At 41.6% G+C, this 18,902-nt stretch overlaps 1 protein-coding gene across 3 annotated transcripts in view; it reads right to left on the bottom strand.

The window, feature by feature from the left end:
• Nucleotides 1–17,134, bottom strand: part of ELOVL6 (ELOVL fatty acid elongase 6) — a 132,168-nt gene extending 115,034 nt beyond the window's left edge. Inside the window, exons 1-2 of one of the 3 annotated variants that reach the window (XM_036852891.1) lie at nt 17,061–17,134; nt 16,266–16,386 (exon numbers count right to left, since the gene is read on the bottom strand). In XM_036852891.1, the coding sequence (XP_036708786.1) occupies nt 16,266–16,354 (89 nt within the window). In that variant the 5' untranslated portion in view covers nt 16,355–16,386; nt 17,061–17,134. Of the gene's footprint in view, nt 1–16,265; nt 16,387–16,540; nt 16,645–16,744; nt 16,767–17,060 lie in introns of those variants that run through there. The other 2 variants (XM_036852892.1, XM_036852890.1) reach the window with 2 other exon arrangements.
• Nucleotides 17,135–18,902: the final 1,768 nt, after the last annotated feature.

Here is an 18,902-nt window from a genome sequence, read left to right on the forward strand (position 1 = left end):
CCATATTAAGAAAAAAAGTCAGGTTACAGAAAAATACGGTATGAACTCTATGAAAATATTTTTGTTAAAAACATAGAGATGGATAGATGGAAAGAAAGATGTTTAAAAAGATATACACCAAAATGTTAATGTTTAATCTCAGGGTAACATTTGCTTTCTTATTTTTGCTTATTTGTGTTTCCTAAATTTTCTACAATACGTAACTTAAAGTCACTTGCATCAGGCCTATCCACTGAATGAAGAAACTACAAGTGATAGGAGTTTATTCCTTTAAAAAATGTTTCTGTGACAGTACACATCTTTGCTTTATCAAGATGAATCCTAATACTTCTCTACATAAGAAAAGTCTTAAGAAAAAAGTAAAGATTTTATGTATATCTCCTAATTCTAGGCCTCCGGATGCATACAATTTGATGAAAAACAATACATACATAAATTTCAGAAACTAGGGTGGAAATATTAAATATTTAAACTCAGCTGAACTCATGAGAAAACAAGAGTATTGCTTTTCATTTCACATGAAAAAAACAATTTAAGCCAACTACTGAAGACAATTGGCAAGCTATTGATGGTCTGGCCCAAGATCAATGAAAACACAATTTATAGCAATACTTCGGAAAACTACATTCCAAATGTCCTAGACTTTGCGTATAAACAAGACATTTGGAGCTGTTATATTGTAACTACCTTAGGAAAACAGTTTAAATCTATTAGAGCATATCCAGATAGGACAGATTATAAACACAAAAGAGACTACGTATTCTTCCCACTAAGTAAAATTTAATCCTGAAAGGGGTATCCAATTGCACCAATTTTTGTTAGAATCTGTATTCCACTGTGAGAAAGTAGGACAAGCATAATTCACCAGCTTGAGTCCCTATACCCTGGTCCCTTCAGCGTTGCTGGGACAAAAAGAGCCTCTGGACACCAAATACTTTTGGGGGAAGAAACAACCTCCACAGAAAGTTTAGTCTGATGATGCAATAGATCTCTGAGGCCGAACTTTTTGTTCCTTAGCCACGATTAATTCTCTTATAATGGTAGAGTCTTTTTGGTTTTTTTTAGTTTATTCTATGTAGTTTTCCATTGTGAGTGTGTTATTCTCTCTCTATAATAATGCAAGTGCAAAAAACCAGCTGTTTTGCCTTTATTATCCACATAAAATACCCCCAATCCAAGCCTACACAGCAGTTACAGGATGTTGACTACTTCTTGCCTGTCTCAACAGAACTAAAGGAGGGACTGGCATCAACATTTGCCCAATTTAAAAAAAATCCCAATAATTAATACTTATTTTTAAAATTATTATAATATTCATATTATATGGCATTGAAATGGAAGGCTATTTTCAAAATAAAGTGTAAATACATATCAAGCGTTTAAAGTATGTGAAAATTTGCTTGAATGTTTAAAAATTTATCAAAAGTTTATAATGTGAAAATTCCTGTTTTAATGTTTTAAAATGTCAGATACAATCATATAGCCCTCACTCTCTACCAGTCAGAAATGTATATATGTATTTAGAGATTGTGCTAGTCAGAATGTTTCATACTTGGTAAATTGTAATTTTGGTATTAGGCTCATAAATGTGTTGTTCTAGAATATGAAACAATGTATAATTTCTTATGCTTTATTTTAGGGTACTTTTCAAATTAAAAAAAAAAAAATTTCTGTAATAGGAAAAAAACTTCCCTTAAAAAAGTTACCTGCAAAGAGATAAATGTACCTTTTTTCTGATGTTACAGAAGAAAGTCATAAATATTTAGCAGATTCAATTTTTAAATTTACTTCAAGAAATGTTATTTTTGAGGAAATAGTATTTTTAACACTCTTTTAGAAAAATTGAATCTAATATGCCTAATATTTTCCTTATATTTACTATTTTCTTTTTTGCTCCTTTAGGATATTTCTAACCTACTGCTTATTTTCTTGTATCCAGAAAGAATACTTATTTAAGTTGTCCGGAGCGTAAGGGCAGAACTTTTTCTAAATTTATAGGAAGGTTAAAACCAAAAGATCATCATTAAATCAATTACAGAGATTTTTAAAAACTATATCCCATATGATTTGGACCCATTCTCCTCCACCCTCCCTTTCCCGGCTCCTGGGCCCTTCTGTTTGCTGGCTGAGACAATGCTTCCTAGACACAGCTAACTGTAAAAACAAAATACTACTTCTCATGTTCTCACACTGCAATCCCTTGTCTCTCTCTTCTCTCTAAGAGTAAGTCCAGAAGAAGCAAGAGTTCAAAGCAATGCCCAGAACTGATAAGATCTCTGCAAAGCAGTCCTGTGAAAAAGCTCTGTCACTGGGGTCCCAACAAGATCCCTGGGACTTCCTACCAGACTAGACACACCAGGTTCTCTGGCTCCACAAGGCCTGGCTTCTGGACTAGACTGGCCCTTTATTGCAGAGAGTAACAAATTCCTTCCAGCTCCTCTAAATCAGGCATTCGATGCCTCGACCTCCCAGGCATTCAGCAGTGCTGGAGTATTTGTTAATGATGTATCCCAGGTACATGTGCGGCATCTGTTTCCAGGTGCCAGAGGTCCCTGAGCCGATTATCCGATTCATTTTTTGCTCTCTAGAGACAGGTTTATGTTTAATCTTTTATTGCTATTAGATTAGATGACTATTGTCTCTGGGGAACCTTTGCCCTATTAGATACATTCCTGAAACCCAGACATAAAAGTTGTCATGTTCAAGTGAAATGAATGTCTGTTATCACCCTTCCTTAAAGAAGCAGGAACCTTTCCTACTAAAAAAATAATCAAACTGTATAATTTAGAATTGGAGAAAGACAGGGAAGTTTTTGTGACATCAACAGTATTACTAATCTCTACCTTAATCTGAGAAAGTGGATTCATTTGAAATAAGAATGTGCAGTTCCCTGTTCTCACAAAATGCCTTTGTGTTTAACTATGTTGCTTAATGTTTATTAAAATGTGCATTGGTGTTTTACAAAAATGCTTATTACCTTATATCAGATAATATACCATTATAAAATGAAGCTGATCTTTTACGATGAAGACAGTAAGTACACTATAGTTAATGCAAAAAATGAAAAAATATGACCATATGCAAAATCCCACCACCTACACATACCCAGAATGTAATACAAAAAGATTATGGAAAACTGGAAGAGCAATAAGAGAAATAACAATCATCATTTTATACAACTAATTTTTACCATTTTGGTACCACTATTATTTTCTTCCTGACTTTTTTTTCCTTGTGCATACAATCCCACCTTCCCCCCCACTTTAGGCAAGCTTTTCACTTCTTTCTGATTGGGGTGGTTGGTTCGGCTCCCTAGAAAAGGACTAATAATCCCAACAATTAAAATGGATTCACTAAAAATTAGTCATGCTAAATGAATATCTTTCCTCTTAAAAAGAAAATTAGATGAAAAAAAGAAGTCTTTTTATTATTGTTTCAAGAAGGCACTAGACAGTCTCCCATAATTCACTTAAGGACCATATAAAGAGGTACTGGATAATAAAGCAGATACACATCCGAGAGTAAATAAACAGCCTTGTGTATTCATTCATATCTGCATTCATCTAGTCAACACACAGTGAGGGCAACTATAGCCAAATTCTGTGATAGGCACTGATTTCAAAGATAGAAGTGAGAATACTAATCTATTTATGAGCCAAGTGCCAGCAAACCACAAAGAAAGGACAACAGATTTTGGTGGGTGGGGAAGAGAAAGGTTTCCTACTTGAATAGGCCTGGGAGGAGGGCTATTTCAATAGGTAATACTAGGAAGATAATCTGGAGCTGGGATTTTGAATGGCTTTTCAAATCAGTCAAAAGAATTCCGATTTGTCCTATAGACAAGGGGAAACCACTGAAGGTTTTTACCACGGGAGGGACACGAAGGGATCTGTGACTTAGAGAATGCTGAACGCAGGGCAGGAGCTGGAGGTTGGAAAGTGAGCGAGGAGACAAAAAGTAGTGCTGGGGGCCTGAAGGAGGCCAGTGGCAATGGAAATGAACCGAGAGAAAGGAAACTGAGGGCCAGATCACAAAGGACTTGGTGTGAATTAGAGGTAAGGAGGGAGAGAAGGGTGCTGGGCAGAGTGACGGCCTGGTCCCATGTAGCTAGCTGATAAAGGAGGTGGAACAGGCTAGAAGAGGGACAGGTGTCCAGTTTGTGAAATCAATGATCTGAGAAGACAGACGCAAAGAATGTGAGATGAAATCAGCACCACCACAGCGGCTCTCCTTGTTAAGGCAAGGATCAGCTGGGAAGATCTTTTCCAGTACCTGGACCCCTCCATGGACCCGTTAATTCTGAATCTCAGAGATGAAGCCTGTACACGTGTATTCTGAGGAAAAACAAACTCTCCACGTGAGTCTGGCCCAAATACCTGGTTAAGGATCGAGGACACGGAGCGTGGTTCTCAAACTTTTTTCTACCCCAAACTACCCTCTTGTCAGTAGAAAATGAACCCAGTAATTACAAAGAAGTGGAGAAGAACCAAGTACCAACCAAAGCAGTATAATCACAAACAATATCAGCCATCACAAAATACAGGTTCCAAAAAAGTATTTCTGCAAGTATGAATGCAGGAACAGTAAATGAAAACCAACTACAACTCAAGACAACCCCACTGGTTCAGGGCTAACAGAGAGTTCTTAAAATTTCCAGAATATCCCATACAATAGGAGCTTTGTATTGTCCCAAAGCACCATGTTGTGGACTTTTTAGTAGAATACTAAATTAGGACTCCCCCCTCCCTCACTGTACTTTCTAATACAGACTTGCTCATTTTAACGTAGAAGTGCCAAATTTTAGTAAGCGTCCATACATTTCTCAGGAGTTTCCTAGTAGGTAATATTTAATTATTCAAACGTATAGGAGTTCTACTTTTTTATTTTTCAGAAGTATCCATGTGGATTACCAGTGAACTGCAGATGATATTCTAAAAACGAAAGCCTAGAGTGGAGATAGTAGTCATTTTCAAATGCATACAAGACACTCATGCAGAAGTGAGAACAAATTACAGCTAGAGTCAGGACTAAGTACTAATGGACGACCCATGGAGAGTCATAACTTTCAGGTCAATATGTAGAACAGTCTTCAAATAATCAGAGACACCCCAAGTAGAATGAGCTTCTACTTCTTGAGCTTCTTGAGGAAGTCCTCAGGTTCTGACAGTGGATGACCAAGTCAAGAATAAGTAAGGAGTTGCTTTGCCCAATTTGGAGACTAGTCCTAATGACCACAACACACACAGAAATGCTATCAGCTATGACCTTCTCCGCAGTCAAGAAAAGATAGTTTAAGACACTTGACAGCCTACCCGTGTCTCTCCTTCTCACCCCAAAAGCAAAGTAAAAATGAACAATGATGTGAGGCAGAATGATAATCTTCATTTTTTTTTTCCTGTTGACTAGACTCTACCTTCTGAATGTTGAGATAGTCTCAGTTCAGAACAACCAGAAACAATGTAGGATGAGTACAGCTAAGTCTTTTAAATGTATCGAGGTGGAATGTAGACTGCTTTTTGGAGCTACCAATCAATGAAACCATGGATGAAAATGTTATGTCATCGAGCTTCCCTGGTGGCGCAGTGGTTGAGAATCTGCCTGCCAATGCAGGGGACACGGGTTCGAGCTCTGGTGTGGGAAGATCCCACATGCTGCGGAGCAACTAGGCCCGTGAGCCACAACTACTGAGCCTGCACGTCTGGAGCCAATGCTCCCAAAAAGAAAGGCCGCGATAGTGAGAGGCCCGAGCACCGCGATGAAGAGTGGCCCCCGCTTGCCGCAACTAGAGAAAGCCCTCGCACAGAAACGAAGACCCAACACAGCCATAAATAAATGAATTAATTAATTAATTAAAATTAAAAAAAAAAACAAAAAACTGCTAGTGTTAAAACCACAAATTCCAAGTATCTACAACACTAGGTCTTAAAGGGGAATCACTCTACAGTTGATAGGGGCCCGGTGGGTCAGGCCACATATGAGTTAAGCATTATTAATAATAGGTTAGTTATAAAACACCTCTAATAGCACAGCAAACTTTACGTGTGCTCTCATCACAAAGAGGGGTGCGAGCTGCCCACTGCAGTGCCACCTCCAGGCCTAGAAGGACAGCTGTTGGTTTGTATCCCCAGGAGTACCCAGGTAAGATTTGAAACTGGTCCCCTTACACTGACTGGAAGGCAGGACGAGACCAAAGAAAAAGGCAGCCACTCCAGATTGGTAGGTGGCAGGTAACAAGCAAGCGGACTTCCTAATGAGGCTTGTCTTGGGTGGCCGCAAGACAAGTAAATCTTTGCACCCGCCCGCCGGAAGTAAGAGTTTATATGCTGTCCTTAAGGAGGTTCAGCCCTGCATATACCACCCAGCCGGTCTCAACAACACATTACCCTCTCAAGGCTGCATCACTGAAATGGCTCTGGCTGTGGCAATGGTGGGCAAAACTTATATTCCAAGGGCAGGGGAGGGGGTGAGGAGACTGAATCGCCCAGGTCTGGCTCTCAGGTCAACTGGGGGCCAAAGTCCTCTTGATGACCTCCTCCAACAATGTCCAGAGGACTATTTCTAATAGCAAAATATTAGAAACTTAACATGTTCAACCTAACATGGAAGGGAGTGGTTATCTAAATTAAGACCAAAGAATACAATATGAAGTAGCCACTGAAAATTATACTTATGGAGAGGTTTTAGTGACATGAAGAACATTTATAATGTAAAGAGGAAACAAAGCAACATATAAAGTTGTAATGAGACAGTAGGCGAATGAAAGTGCCCAGTGCAGTCCCTGGCACATAATAAGAGAACTCAACCTGTCGTCGACATCCACTGAATGATCTAAAGTATATAAAAATCTTGGAAATAAAGCTGAAGGAAATGTGGCAAAATAACACTGGTTGCCTCTGGATAAGAATTAAAGGTGTGTTTTTTCCTGCATATTTTTTAATGTTTTCATTTCTTTTTTTCTATAGTAAATATTTACTTTAAAATCAGGAAAAGGATTTAAAACTAATAAACAAAACAATGTTCTCTTTAATCCTTCACACTGTAGGAGCTGACCTTTAAGAATAAGGACGTCTCCAACCCATATGCGTGTGTGTGTGTGGGGGGGGGAATATATAGATTTAATTTTATTTATTTATTTATTTATTTATTTCCCCCTGTCAACAGGTGTTGGCTATTTACCAGTAGCTACTAAAACCTGCCTGAAGGAAAGCCTGGCTATAGGCAGTACCAGGTGGAAACAGAAGCTCCTAGGGTTTAGAACCAAGCTGAGTGGGCAGTGCTCACAGCGTAGAGAAGCAGACAAAGTATGCTTTGTAAGACGTGTTCCAAACCTGTATGTCATGGTTTGTTTGAGATAAAATTGGAATATTTTATGATAGAAGCATTATTAAAGGTGACATGGCTCTCTACAATTGTAAAAGTATTGATAGTAATACTTATAATAATTCTTAATGATTAAAGTATTTATATCTGCACAGTACGATGCTCATTATAACATTAATAGTGCTTTTTGTAGTTATTCTTGCCTTAAGTGTTCAGGATCCACTTAGCGAAAAACAGAATATAGACACTGTGAGATACTAGACTAAAACCACAGGGACCTTCCATGTTTACAGTACTGCCAAGTTTCCAAGTGCATTATTTTATTGATTGAATACTTATTCTCATACGAATAGGGGGATGCTAGGGGCCTGGGTGACCAAGCCTTAGTCAAGGCTGGAGCCCATTTCTCCTTTTTTTGTCCCTACATACAAATTCCAACTTGTTTAACCATACTGTGCCTCATTTCCTATTGTGTAAAATCAAAAAGATAATACATCAAAGGGTGGCTGGGAGGATTTAACCGTTAACATATATAAAACACTTTAAAAGAATGCCTGCAATCAGTAAACAACTATGTATCAACTATTAGTATCATTACTCCAGAATGAAGAAAATCTACCTTCCTTTCTAAGATCTTGAAATTAAATCTATGTCAAAAAGTCATAAAATTGAGAGGAAACTGCAAACTTGATATTTAGAATAACTTTTTATTGAGCTTCGTACCCTCTTATTGTAATGATAACCACTGCTAGACCAGCTTTTAAATGCTTAAGGCACCCTTAGACTTCAAGAGAAGTCTCACACATTAAAAACAAAAGCTTCAGGATTAAACCTTTTCATCAGGCCTTTTTATTTTTTTCCCCATTGAGCCTCCTGAAACAAGATCATGAAATTCTCAACTTCAAAGAGTTCAATTCCACTGAACCCACTTCACCTGAAAAAGTCAATTACCCCAGTTGGAGTGGGCCTAGCATCTTAAAAACTTTTACATTGTATTAACACCACCTTTATAAATAGAAGGAGACAGGCAATTGGGCCTAAAAGACAGGAAAACTTGAGGGTTTCACCTACTATTACCCATACTGAAGATTTTTTAAAAAATTATTAATAATTGGGGTAAATCTAAGTACTAAATGTTCAAATTTTGCAGTTTTAAGACACTTACTAAAATAGTATTATTTAACTAGTTAAAAAAATTGACAAAATAGTCAAATTAGGATGTATTTTTAGAAAAGTACATTTGGCTCAGGAAGAGGCTTTTTTTTTTTTTTTGCCACACTGTGTGTCTTGTGGGATCTTAGTTCCCCAACCAGGGACTGAACCCAGGCCCACAGCAGTGAAAGTGCCGAGTCCTAACCGCTGGATCACCAAGGAATTCCAAGGAAGATGCTTTTCTAATAGCAGGAAACACACACAAAATGGTCTTTAATGGGGTATCTGTTTTCATTTTTTAAAAAAGTCACTTTAACATATTTATGTATATACACATGTTTGTGTGTACATATATAAACAAACTTTTCTAAGCAAATGTCTATACTCTCCTAACAAAGATAAATGATAAACATGCATTTCATTCATCTTGTCAGTCTTCTTCAAAGAATGATCTTGTGTACTGCCCATTAAGTGTTAACAAACAATCAATTCAAAAATTCAGCCTCGGGACTTCCCTGGTGGTGCAGTGGTTAAGAATCCACCTGCCAATGCAGGGGACACGGGTTCGATCCCTGGTCCAGGAAGATCCCACATGCTGCAGAGCAACTAAGCCCATGTGCCACAACTACCGAGCCTGTGCTCTAGAGCCCGCGAGCCACAACTACTGAGCCCGTGCGCGCCACAACTACTGAAGCCCGTGTGCCTAGAGCCCATGCTCTGCAACAACAGAAGCCACCACAATGAGAAGCCCGCACACTGCAGTGAAGAGTAGCCCCCGCTGGCCGCAACTAGAGAAAGCCTGTGTGCAGCAATGAAGACCCAACGCAGTCAAAAATATAAATAAATAAATTTATTTTAAAAAAAAATTCAGCCTCAGAATTCAAAGGATCATTAAAAAAACAAAACAAAACAAAAAAGTCCCAGGATGGGTGTTAAAAAAATTAAGGGTTGAGGGACTTCCCTGGTGGCACAGTGGTTAGGAATTCGCCTGCCAATGCAGGAGACATGGGTTCGATCCCTGGTCCGGGAAGATCCCACATGCTGCAGAGCAACTAAGCTCGTGCACCACAACTACTGAGCCTGTGCTCCAGAGCCCACGCGCCACAACTACTGAAGCCCGCGTGCTCTAGGGCCTGTGCTCCGCAACAAGAGAAGCCACTGCAATGAGAAGCCCGCACACCGCAACAAAGAGTAGCCCCCGCTCGCCTTAACTAGAGAAAGCCCACGCACAGCAACGAAGACACAACACAGCCAAAAATAAATAAACTAATTTAAAAAATAAAATTAAGGGTTGAGCTAAAACATCTGAAATTTATCTTTAAGAAAATGAAGTTATATAATATATATACATATATATATACTATATTATATATATATTATACTTTAAAATATGTGATCACAGATTTGGTTAAAAACAGTAGGGGTCCCCCTCCCCAAAATACATTATATCAATGATATTTTCCTTATCATATTACAATTAGAAACCCAAAAAAAGCTTTAGAAAGAAAAAAACTAAAATATGAAATCCCAAAAGAAAGAGAATTAACTCATTAGAAAACTGTATGAGTATCTGTCCAGCAAAGCTGCTTCTAAATCAGCATGTCTAATTATTTATCTCAGCAAAGATAAGTGTAAATCTTTTTCATTTGTACATTATTTTGGGCAGACAGGCTTAAAGTTAAATTTTAGAAAGTTCATAGTGGGTGAATGACTAAACAAAAGGGTTCCTAAAAATACCTGTCATTCCAATATACTAAGAAAAATAACCTTGAAACTAAAAATCATGAGTTCTCAGTACAGAAATGAATCATGATAAAATCATAAGCTTGAACTTAGATGACTTACCAGGATCTGTGCTTTGGGATGATTTTTGCTCAATGAACTTAAAATTACAAATCCATTCTTGACTCTAGGGCAATCTTTTTTTTTAAAAGGATTAATCTACCTCTAAAATAAAATTATTGCAAGTCAAATATAATTAAGGATGCTGTTATTATAAAATTCTCTGAGTAACTATGCCAACTTTACGAATCTGTACCTGCCTGAATACACACACAATTAGAATACAAATAAAGGAATGAAGTTATGAGCTTTCAATGAAGCCTTGTTATATTTTCAGTAAAGCTTTATTTCCAATAAAGCTTTTAATAAGGCCATGTTATAGTTTCATTCAGATTTCCTTAGGTTATCAATAGGAATAATATCTGTGGTATAGGTAACTTTTCTAAGGTAAACTTTCCCAGATAAATGCCTGTGCTCTTCTAACAAAGATAAGTGGAAAGTAAGTGGAGCAGACAGATTTGAAGCTAAGAATAAAGGTACAGAGCAAAGGCAAATTGTGTGGACTGTTGTCTGATTCCTGTTAATAAAGCCAGCTCAGCTCACCTGTATCCAGACATGAAAAATTAAGTGAATCATGGCAACAATTTTTAGATAACTCATCTCAGAAAATATTGGAACTGAAATATCCAGATCATTGAACCAAAGATGAATTTTTGATTTGCTGTACTACTTCATTTTATTTTGTTGGCTTAAGACAGGCTAGACGGTTATTTTATGCTCTCCTAAGTATTTTTAAGTCTCCATCCTTCTCAAAACTTTCCCGCTGACTAGATAGATTCTCCCTAGAAGGAAATATGCAAAACAACTCTTAGATCTGGAGTGGACTGACTTTGGAGTTAAATTCCAATGTGATCCTGACACTTTTAGAATTATTATCATCTAACATTAAAAGCACCAAGGAGCCTTCTTTAGACCACAAAATTTAACTTCCAATTTAACAAAAGGCCTATGTAAACATTTTACCACCATACGCATAATATTTATTACTAATGCAAATATAGAGATGGATAATCATAAAATAATTTTGCATTATCCCTGGAAATCCTAAAAAAAAAAATCAAAGACTGCATGAATATACATCGTTTTTTTAAAGCTACATAAAAGTTCAGATTAAAGTTCCTTCACAACATTTTATTATTTTCTAGGATCATAACAGATTCCAATTTTCCTCTGTATACTTTTTCTCAGTGTTCTCATTCTTAACCTAGTACATATTAGGCAACATCTCAGTGCTTTCTAAAGTTTATTGAATGAAATGTTAAGTTCCTCATACTTAGGATTTTCAATCTTAAGGCTAATATGAACTGTGATTCTCCAAAATAAGTGGCAAGCAACACACTATGTACAATGTGGACACAGTAGTTTCCTAGACAGCTGACCAAATTTGTATTTGCTGTAGTGTCATTGATTAAATGAGACACTGTGGCCTTTTCTGTCTCATGACCACAGATTGTACTGTTTTCCAGACACTTTTCTTACAAAAGCATACAACAGGTCACAAGGAGGATTTTAAAGATCAATGCAAAGCAACTGTCACTACAGGAAGAACAACAGCCTGCATTCTAAAGTTTGATAGACATTATGATGCTATATTTTGAGTAAAAATCTAACACAGGCTTATAATACTTTTATGTTTTTTCATACTGAAATCGTACATGTTACTTTCCAAACCTCACATATAAGAAGGAACACAAAGATGTACAATTCCTTTTACTGATAAATAGTGTTTCTTTTACTATTTTCCCTTAGTAAAAACCAAATTGTGGATAAAGTTTCCTTAGCCAGACAGTATTTACTTCTAAAAATTCCTACACTATCTTATAGACCCGAAATACAGAACTCAAAATATAAAAACAATAAAACCCTTATAACCATTACCACGGGTGGAGGGGAGAAAGTCAGAAAAATATACAAAGCTGGATGTGGAGGATGCCAGAGGGGAGCGGGGGAGGGTTTCGTGAGGTTCTAGACAAGCCCTGTGATGACGTCACCTCACATACATAATGTTACAGCAGTCAGCACAGGCCTCCTGCTTTCCTATTGGTGGACACCGTGTCAGCCGACATCAGAAGATAATCATCATTGGCCAGACAATTACAACTGGAGCAACTAGCATCCACCGCTGCTAGCACAGGCCTGACAGGCTGCTGAAAGAGAAGGCAGAGCCCAGCTGCCCTTCTCACTCAATGAATTTTATGTCACCTTACCAATCACTAGGCGGTTTTGCTCTCTTGATGGCAGCCCTTATAAATTAAGTCAGCTATTCGTGAAAATAACAGGTAAAGGCCAGACATCTCATAAAAGAACAAAATGCCTCTATTTTCAATGCCATAAAATCACAAGGGCTTTTCTGTGTAAAATCAGAACTCAAAAATGCTGTTGAGCTAAAAGCAGGCATTTTCCTCTACCTCATGCAAAACACTTTCATTTACCAGATAATATTACCCAGGATATTTTTAACTTGACATATAGTTTCAAGATGTGGCTCAGGATGATTCTCCAAGGCATAACATTTATTACTTTGCATTTCCATAGCTTTTCTAATCTATTACATGTGAAACCACCTGCTAGAAGACTAAAACAGTCTATAGTATTTATCCCTTGTCTAGAACAATGAATACAGGGTTAATCATTGTTTAAGCAGCAATTAACTTGATAAACTTCCCTCAGTTGAACCCTTTAGTTTATAAAAACACCACTCCAAAAATGGGTCCCCTTACACTAATATGTAATAAGGTAATGAATGTGGATTATAGGATAAGTTTAATAAAGGCCTTCAAACAATATTCAAAAGGTAGTTCATACAGCATACTGACAAAACAGCACTCCTGGCCTTCCTCACAATTCTTCAAAAGACAGTAAGTGTAACTTATTTTTGAGAGAGAAGTTATAATTCTCTAAACTTAGTTTTGACATAGCCTCTAAATTGAGGCTATGTCTAAGGGATTTTTAAGGACCACTGAAAGTGTTTTGTCAAAAAATAGAGTAGAAACTTCACAACATTGTGTTTTTCCTCCAGAAGCTATTCAAGTCATTTTTAGTTAATGAGTCTGGGAAACGTAAGACCTTGTGTTTCCTAAACTTCCCCTGCCCCCAGGAGGGTGTAAGCCATGGTTATGGAGTTCCTTCTCCTGTTAACAAGGGAAATGAAAAGGAAATCTTCATTTTCTTATACACCTGGTTCAAGACTTTTTGGCTGTTGAGGTTTTGGGGGGAGGCTTATAAAACTGGGACCCAAGGATATTGGGAGAAATGCATACACCCTGGGATAAAAGAAGAAAGCAAGACACTTAAGGTCAAAGAGAGAAAAAGTCAGGAAGGGGAAACCCTAGTGTGTGACTATGACATAGTATTCAAAACGCAAGGGGAGGCCAAGTATGTTAAGCTTCGAGTATTAACAGGTAGTGCTGGCAATAAAACGGACACCCATCATCATTTTAACCCACTACACAACCCTTTTCCCCAGCATCTGCCATGTACAATGCACTCTTCGAGGTGCTCCGCATAATCAAGATTGGAATGAGACAAGAACCAATGCCCTGAAGAGATGATGGTCTAATAGGAGGCACAGACACACATGCAGATATTTAGGCATATGAAGAAAAGCCAGGAAAGACATTGCCAGATGAAAGGTACAGATAAAGAGCTAGGAGGAAAGAGTGGCAGGAGCCCAACAAGCGAAGATTAATTGGCTCACTTTTGCCATTTTCAGTCCCCAGAGGCCTAGGCCCTGTCCGGTTCAGAGTGTACTTGTTGAGCGAGCGGAGAAAAGAGGCGGGAAATGGTACCTGGAGGTGGAGGAGCCACAGACAGTGGCCTCAGAGAAAAGGCAACAAGTGAGTAAGAGACAGTATCCACCGCGGAGGGGCACTGGCCCCCAGTGAACCCGAGCTGCCGGCGCGAGAGGAGGCCGGCTTCAGACGCAGGTTCAACAAGGGTGCAGCAAGCTGGAGACGGGGCAGACGTTAGAAACCACAGAGCGTGCAGGGCCAACGGGGGAGGAAGATGGGCTGAGCTGTGTGGCAAGCGAACGCGCGACAAACAGCTGCAGAGAAGACCAGAGCCTTCGGCTGGCTCGCCGTGCCGCCCGCCACCCCGGGCCACCGCCCCCACCCTGCCTTCAGCGCCACTCCCTTCACGGGAGGAGGAAATGCCGCTGGAGAAGGTTCCCTTGGTGGCGCCCTAGGGGGCTTGGCCTCCCGAAGCGCCGAGGCCTTAAATGCCTAAACTCCTACTGGATCGAGCCTCCCGGTGCACAGCCGTCTTCCGGACCCACCCTCGGCGCTTTCGGCCTCGGCGGCCCAGGGGGCGCCCCGGCCCCACGCCCCGTGTGCCGCCGCACTTCCCGGCTTCCCGAGCGGATCGCGTTCCCCTCCTGGCTTCCGGCAGCGGCCCTCCGGCCCCCGCGCCCTCGGAAGCCCCCAGCCACGCCGCAGCGAGTGTGAGCGCGCAGGGCCGCGCGCCGGGCCGGTCGCGCCCGCCCCAACAGGCCGGGCCCAGTCGGCACGCACGGCGCAGGGGGCGGGCCCGGCCGGGCTGCGGCCGCAAATGGCCCGCCGGTCCCGGGCGGGCCGGCCGGGAGGGAGGAGGCGGGAGCGGCGGCCGAACCTCCCGAGACTAGTCGCGACTCCTGGGGGCCGGAGAAAAAGACGTTGAACCCCCGTCCCCCGGTTCCGGTGCACGGCACCCCCTATTGCACCGCTCCCCCGCCCCGGCCCCCCGGCGCGCCGGCGTCTCTGGTTTCCCATTGATGAGATGGGGGAGGGAAGGCAGGTCGTGAGGGCGCCGGGGGCACGCGCTCGCGCACGCGGCGGGCGGGATCCCCCAGATCCCAGGAGGGAGCCCCCTCGGCCGGACCCTCTCATTCAGCACCTGGGAGGCTGCCAGCCGCTGCCCAGCTTGGGGGTGCGCCGGCTTGCTCTTTACTGATCGCCAGACCTGGGGTTAAGAGGAGTAAGAGAATGTCTGCCACAGCAGCTCGATCTACAGGGAAGAAGCGAGATGAGCACACACACCCTCCCCCTGTTAAATATTGCAAGGTGACACAGGATCGCTCCCCACACAGGGATTTTCAAAAGGACTGGCGGAGGGACACAGTGAACAAGAAAGATGCTTTCCCGGATTAGAAGTTTGTCTGGGGAAGAGCCCCGAAGGACTCTGCGGACCCAGAGATTTTTAATCCGTGTCTCAACTCCAGTCAGCAGCTTCCCACTGAATTAGAATTGAGTGTGTCCAAAAGGCGTTTCCGTAAAACAAACTTAATAATGGCGTGGCTCCACTCGCTCGGGTTCATTCATTTTTATTACTGTTTTCATTGTCCCCTCCTCCCCCACTCCCCGCCTCCGTCTCTTTATGAAACCGGAAAGGGATCCGCGTGGGGAAAGGGGTCCAGGAAAGGAGGAATCCGGCCGGGGAGCAGCAAAGAGGAAGACAGTGAAGTAGCAGAGCTGCAAGGAGAAAGGAAGGGCAGGAAGGATGGGGAGAGGGCGAGAACCAGAGAGCTGAGGACGGCGGGCCGGAGAGGGTTAAAGGGAGCAGGCGACTGGGTCCTCCCTCCACTGCCTTTCACACTCTGCTTGCAGGAGGCCAAGCAAGAAAACCCAAATCTAGAGGAAAACAAGGAGTAGCACAGGTAGGGACTGTGGCATCTCTCCCGCCTTCCCTGTAGCACAGACATCTACTCTATGTACACATATATGGTCTATGTTATATAATCTATGTTAAAGATGCATGTGTAGCCACGGTTCACCCAGGGGCACCCACAGACTCACGCGCTTCATGCAGCCCCAATGTCTCCTGCACCCGGGAGACCCGGGAACTCAGCGATCCGCTCACTGCTGGTCGCGGTTCCTCGCTCGATTCACGCCCCAGAAAGGGAGTACCGACATTAAGGCACACCGGGAAGACGCGCAGGGCTCCCGGGGACAGTATCGCGCGAAAGCATCACCTACCAGTTTTCCTGCATCCATTGGATGGCTTCATTCTCGTTGAACTGCTTTTCGAATTCATATTCTTGTAAAGTCAACACTGACATGTTCATTGGGGCTGATCTTCGGAGTCGCTACGTGTTCTCTACGCAAAATAAAATAATCTGTAAAGCGCTTGATTTCGAGTGCTCGCCTGTCTGCTTCCCCCACCCACCCCCCTAGGTCTTCCCCTCGCCGCTCGGTCTCCGGCAATCGGTCTCCCCCAGCCTCTCTCAGCTACGGTCGGGGTTGAGCATTGCCTGTGCCTCCGCTCCCAGCTCCTCGCTCTGGGACTCTCCTCCTCCGGGCGTCCGCATCCACAGTAGGAGGAAACGAATGCCTTGCGGTCTTAGTGCCCGCACGTTTGTCCATCACCCTTTTTACTTGTCTACGGGGAAATCTCCTCCCCCTCGTGCGATCTGACAAATTAACCCTTTGCGAGGGAGACTGAGAGAAAGAGAGACCTCTCTAGCCCTGGGGGGCAGTTTTGTTTCCGTGAAGGTGACCAGGGGAGTAGAGGACGGGCTCGGAGAGGGAGGAAGTGGCCTCGAGGTCATTCACAACCCCCCAGTCCCGACCTCGTGGGCCGCCTAGCCTGGCTTTTGAATGAAGTTTCCGAGAACCGAGTGCAGCCCCAAGGCGAGCTTGGCGAGTAGGTGATAAATAGTAAAACCTGCCAGCTCTCTCGCAAGAACTACAGACAAATTTGCGCTGAAATCCCACGTGAAAGGAACGCACTTCCTACCTCTTGGCCCCCGCCGCACCCTCCAGGTCACTCACCTCCGAGCTCTGGCTTTGACTTACTTTAACCTGGGGCCCGGCCCGCAGAGCTCCCCAATCAGCTGCTGGCTGGGGATGCTGAGGACGAGGGTGGCGTAAAGTCGAGAGTGACTAGTAGCCAGAAGAGGGAGGGAGGTTAGGTGGAGGGTTTGGGTAAGGGAAAGGGTAAAGTTAATGAACTGAGACAAAGGGGGGAAGGAAGTTAGCAGTTGGGAGAACTGGACCAACTGGTCCAATGCAAAAACTATTTGTATGCGTGAGAAATTCGCTTTATTTATTGTACGGTGGTAGATGCAACAGAATCACGTTTGAGGAGAGGGCTAAATGTAATGTTGACCTCTACTGATCCCCCAGTCTCACAGCAGTGTTTTAACCTCTGCTTCCATATACACCCATCTTTCTTTTCTCAGAGGGAAAAGTATTTTTTACTCTGTCCATCCCTCCTCCACTCATTCCTCACAAGTTAGGAAAAATGAAATGAGACATGGAGGCATCTGATAATATAATCTATGCATGTAATTGTAAGCTTAAAACATAATAAGGAACCTATGCTTTAAAAATTAGGTGGACATTAGGGCCAGGAAGAAAATTCTCTTTCTCTCTCTGTACCTCCCCACCTCCAAGGCAGTCCAAAGACAGGATATTTTCATTTAAAGTCAGGTTCCTGGAACCACTGAAAAGTGGGAACTGCGAGAAACATCTCTGTAAATGAGGAGGGTATAATAAAAAGTTAAAGAGTTTTAAAAATCCAGTACAACTATATATATAGCGTATATATATGTATGTATATATATATACATATATATATAATCAGCAAATTAATTTATAAGTTGATGCTCCCAAACATTCCATGTACAGACTTTCCTCAACTCTCCATTTAAGGGTGTCATTCTAGAGACTTCCGCAGTACAAGTCTGAGTGAATTTGAAGGTAAAGCCTAGACCAAAAGACTTGGCAGGCTTTAGGTGGAAGGTGGGTGTGACCTGATGAGAGATAAGGATTTTAGCACAGTACCTGGACCTGTGAGTAATCAATAAATATTTGTAAAGTTAAGTGATTAAGTAAGTGAAAGAAGGGAGGGAAGTGAGAAAGGAATCAAATGTGAGAAAATCCAGCAAATGTTTTGCTATATATTGCAAGGATAAGTCCTACTTTTGCCTTAAAGGATTCCATTTTTAAACTGAGTACTATTCTCAGTACTCAGGCATCATATCAATTTTAAACTGGTATGAGAAATTCTCATTTACTTACTATGTTTCTTATTCAAATAATGTCTGTTATTACCTGTTTATTTTCTGAAGATGGAGTTGGGGTTATGTTAAAAGCAAATATCTGATTTGTTCTTAACAGTGTCTGAAGAAAAATTACTTTAAAATGGAAGGTAAGTCCCTATTTCTTGAACTTTAAAGTGGACAATTGCCAAAAATGGTAGATTCTTGCTAGTACTACGTGCTGTTGAGGGTGTTCAGAACACGCACTGTCAGTGGTAGTGAAAGCTAGTGACTTCACCTGGAAAGCAATTTGTCAGCCTATTTAATCATTTTAAATACACTTATCCTTTGACCATTTATTTACTAGAGATTCCATGAGCCTGTGATCTTCTGAGCTCGTGGGAGTCAGGGGAAGAAGAGAGACAGGACTCCTGCTCTTCTGGAGCTCACCTTCCAGAGGAGAAGACAAAATAATTTCATATAAGGTGACGTCCTAAGATTAAAATTAAATAGCATCATCTGAAGAGATGGCAGTGCTCATGTAAACCCCCGAAGGCTTCACTGAGAAGGTGACTATGTGTTGTGTAAAAAATTAATACACAGAAACCTCAATTAAATAGTCAGGAGACCA

Source organism: Balaenoptera musculus, chromosome 5 (genome assembly GCF_009873245.2).
Source record: "Balaenoptera musculus isolate JJ_BM4_2016_0621 chromosome 5, mBalMus1.pri.v3, whole genome shotgun sequence".
Taxonomy (NCBI): domain Eukaryota; kingdom Metazoa; phylum Chordata; class Mammalia; order Artiodactyla; family Balaenopteridae; genus Balaenoptera; species Balaenoptera musculus.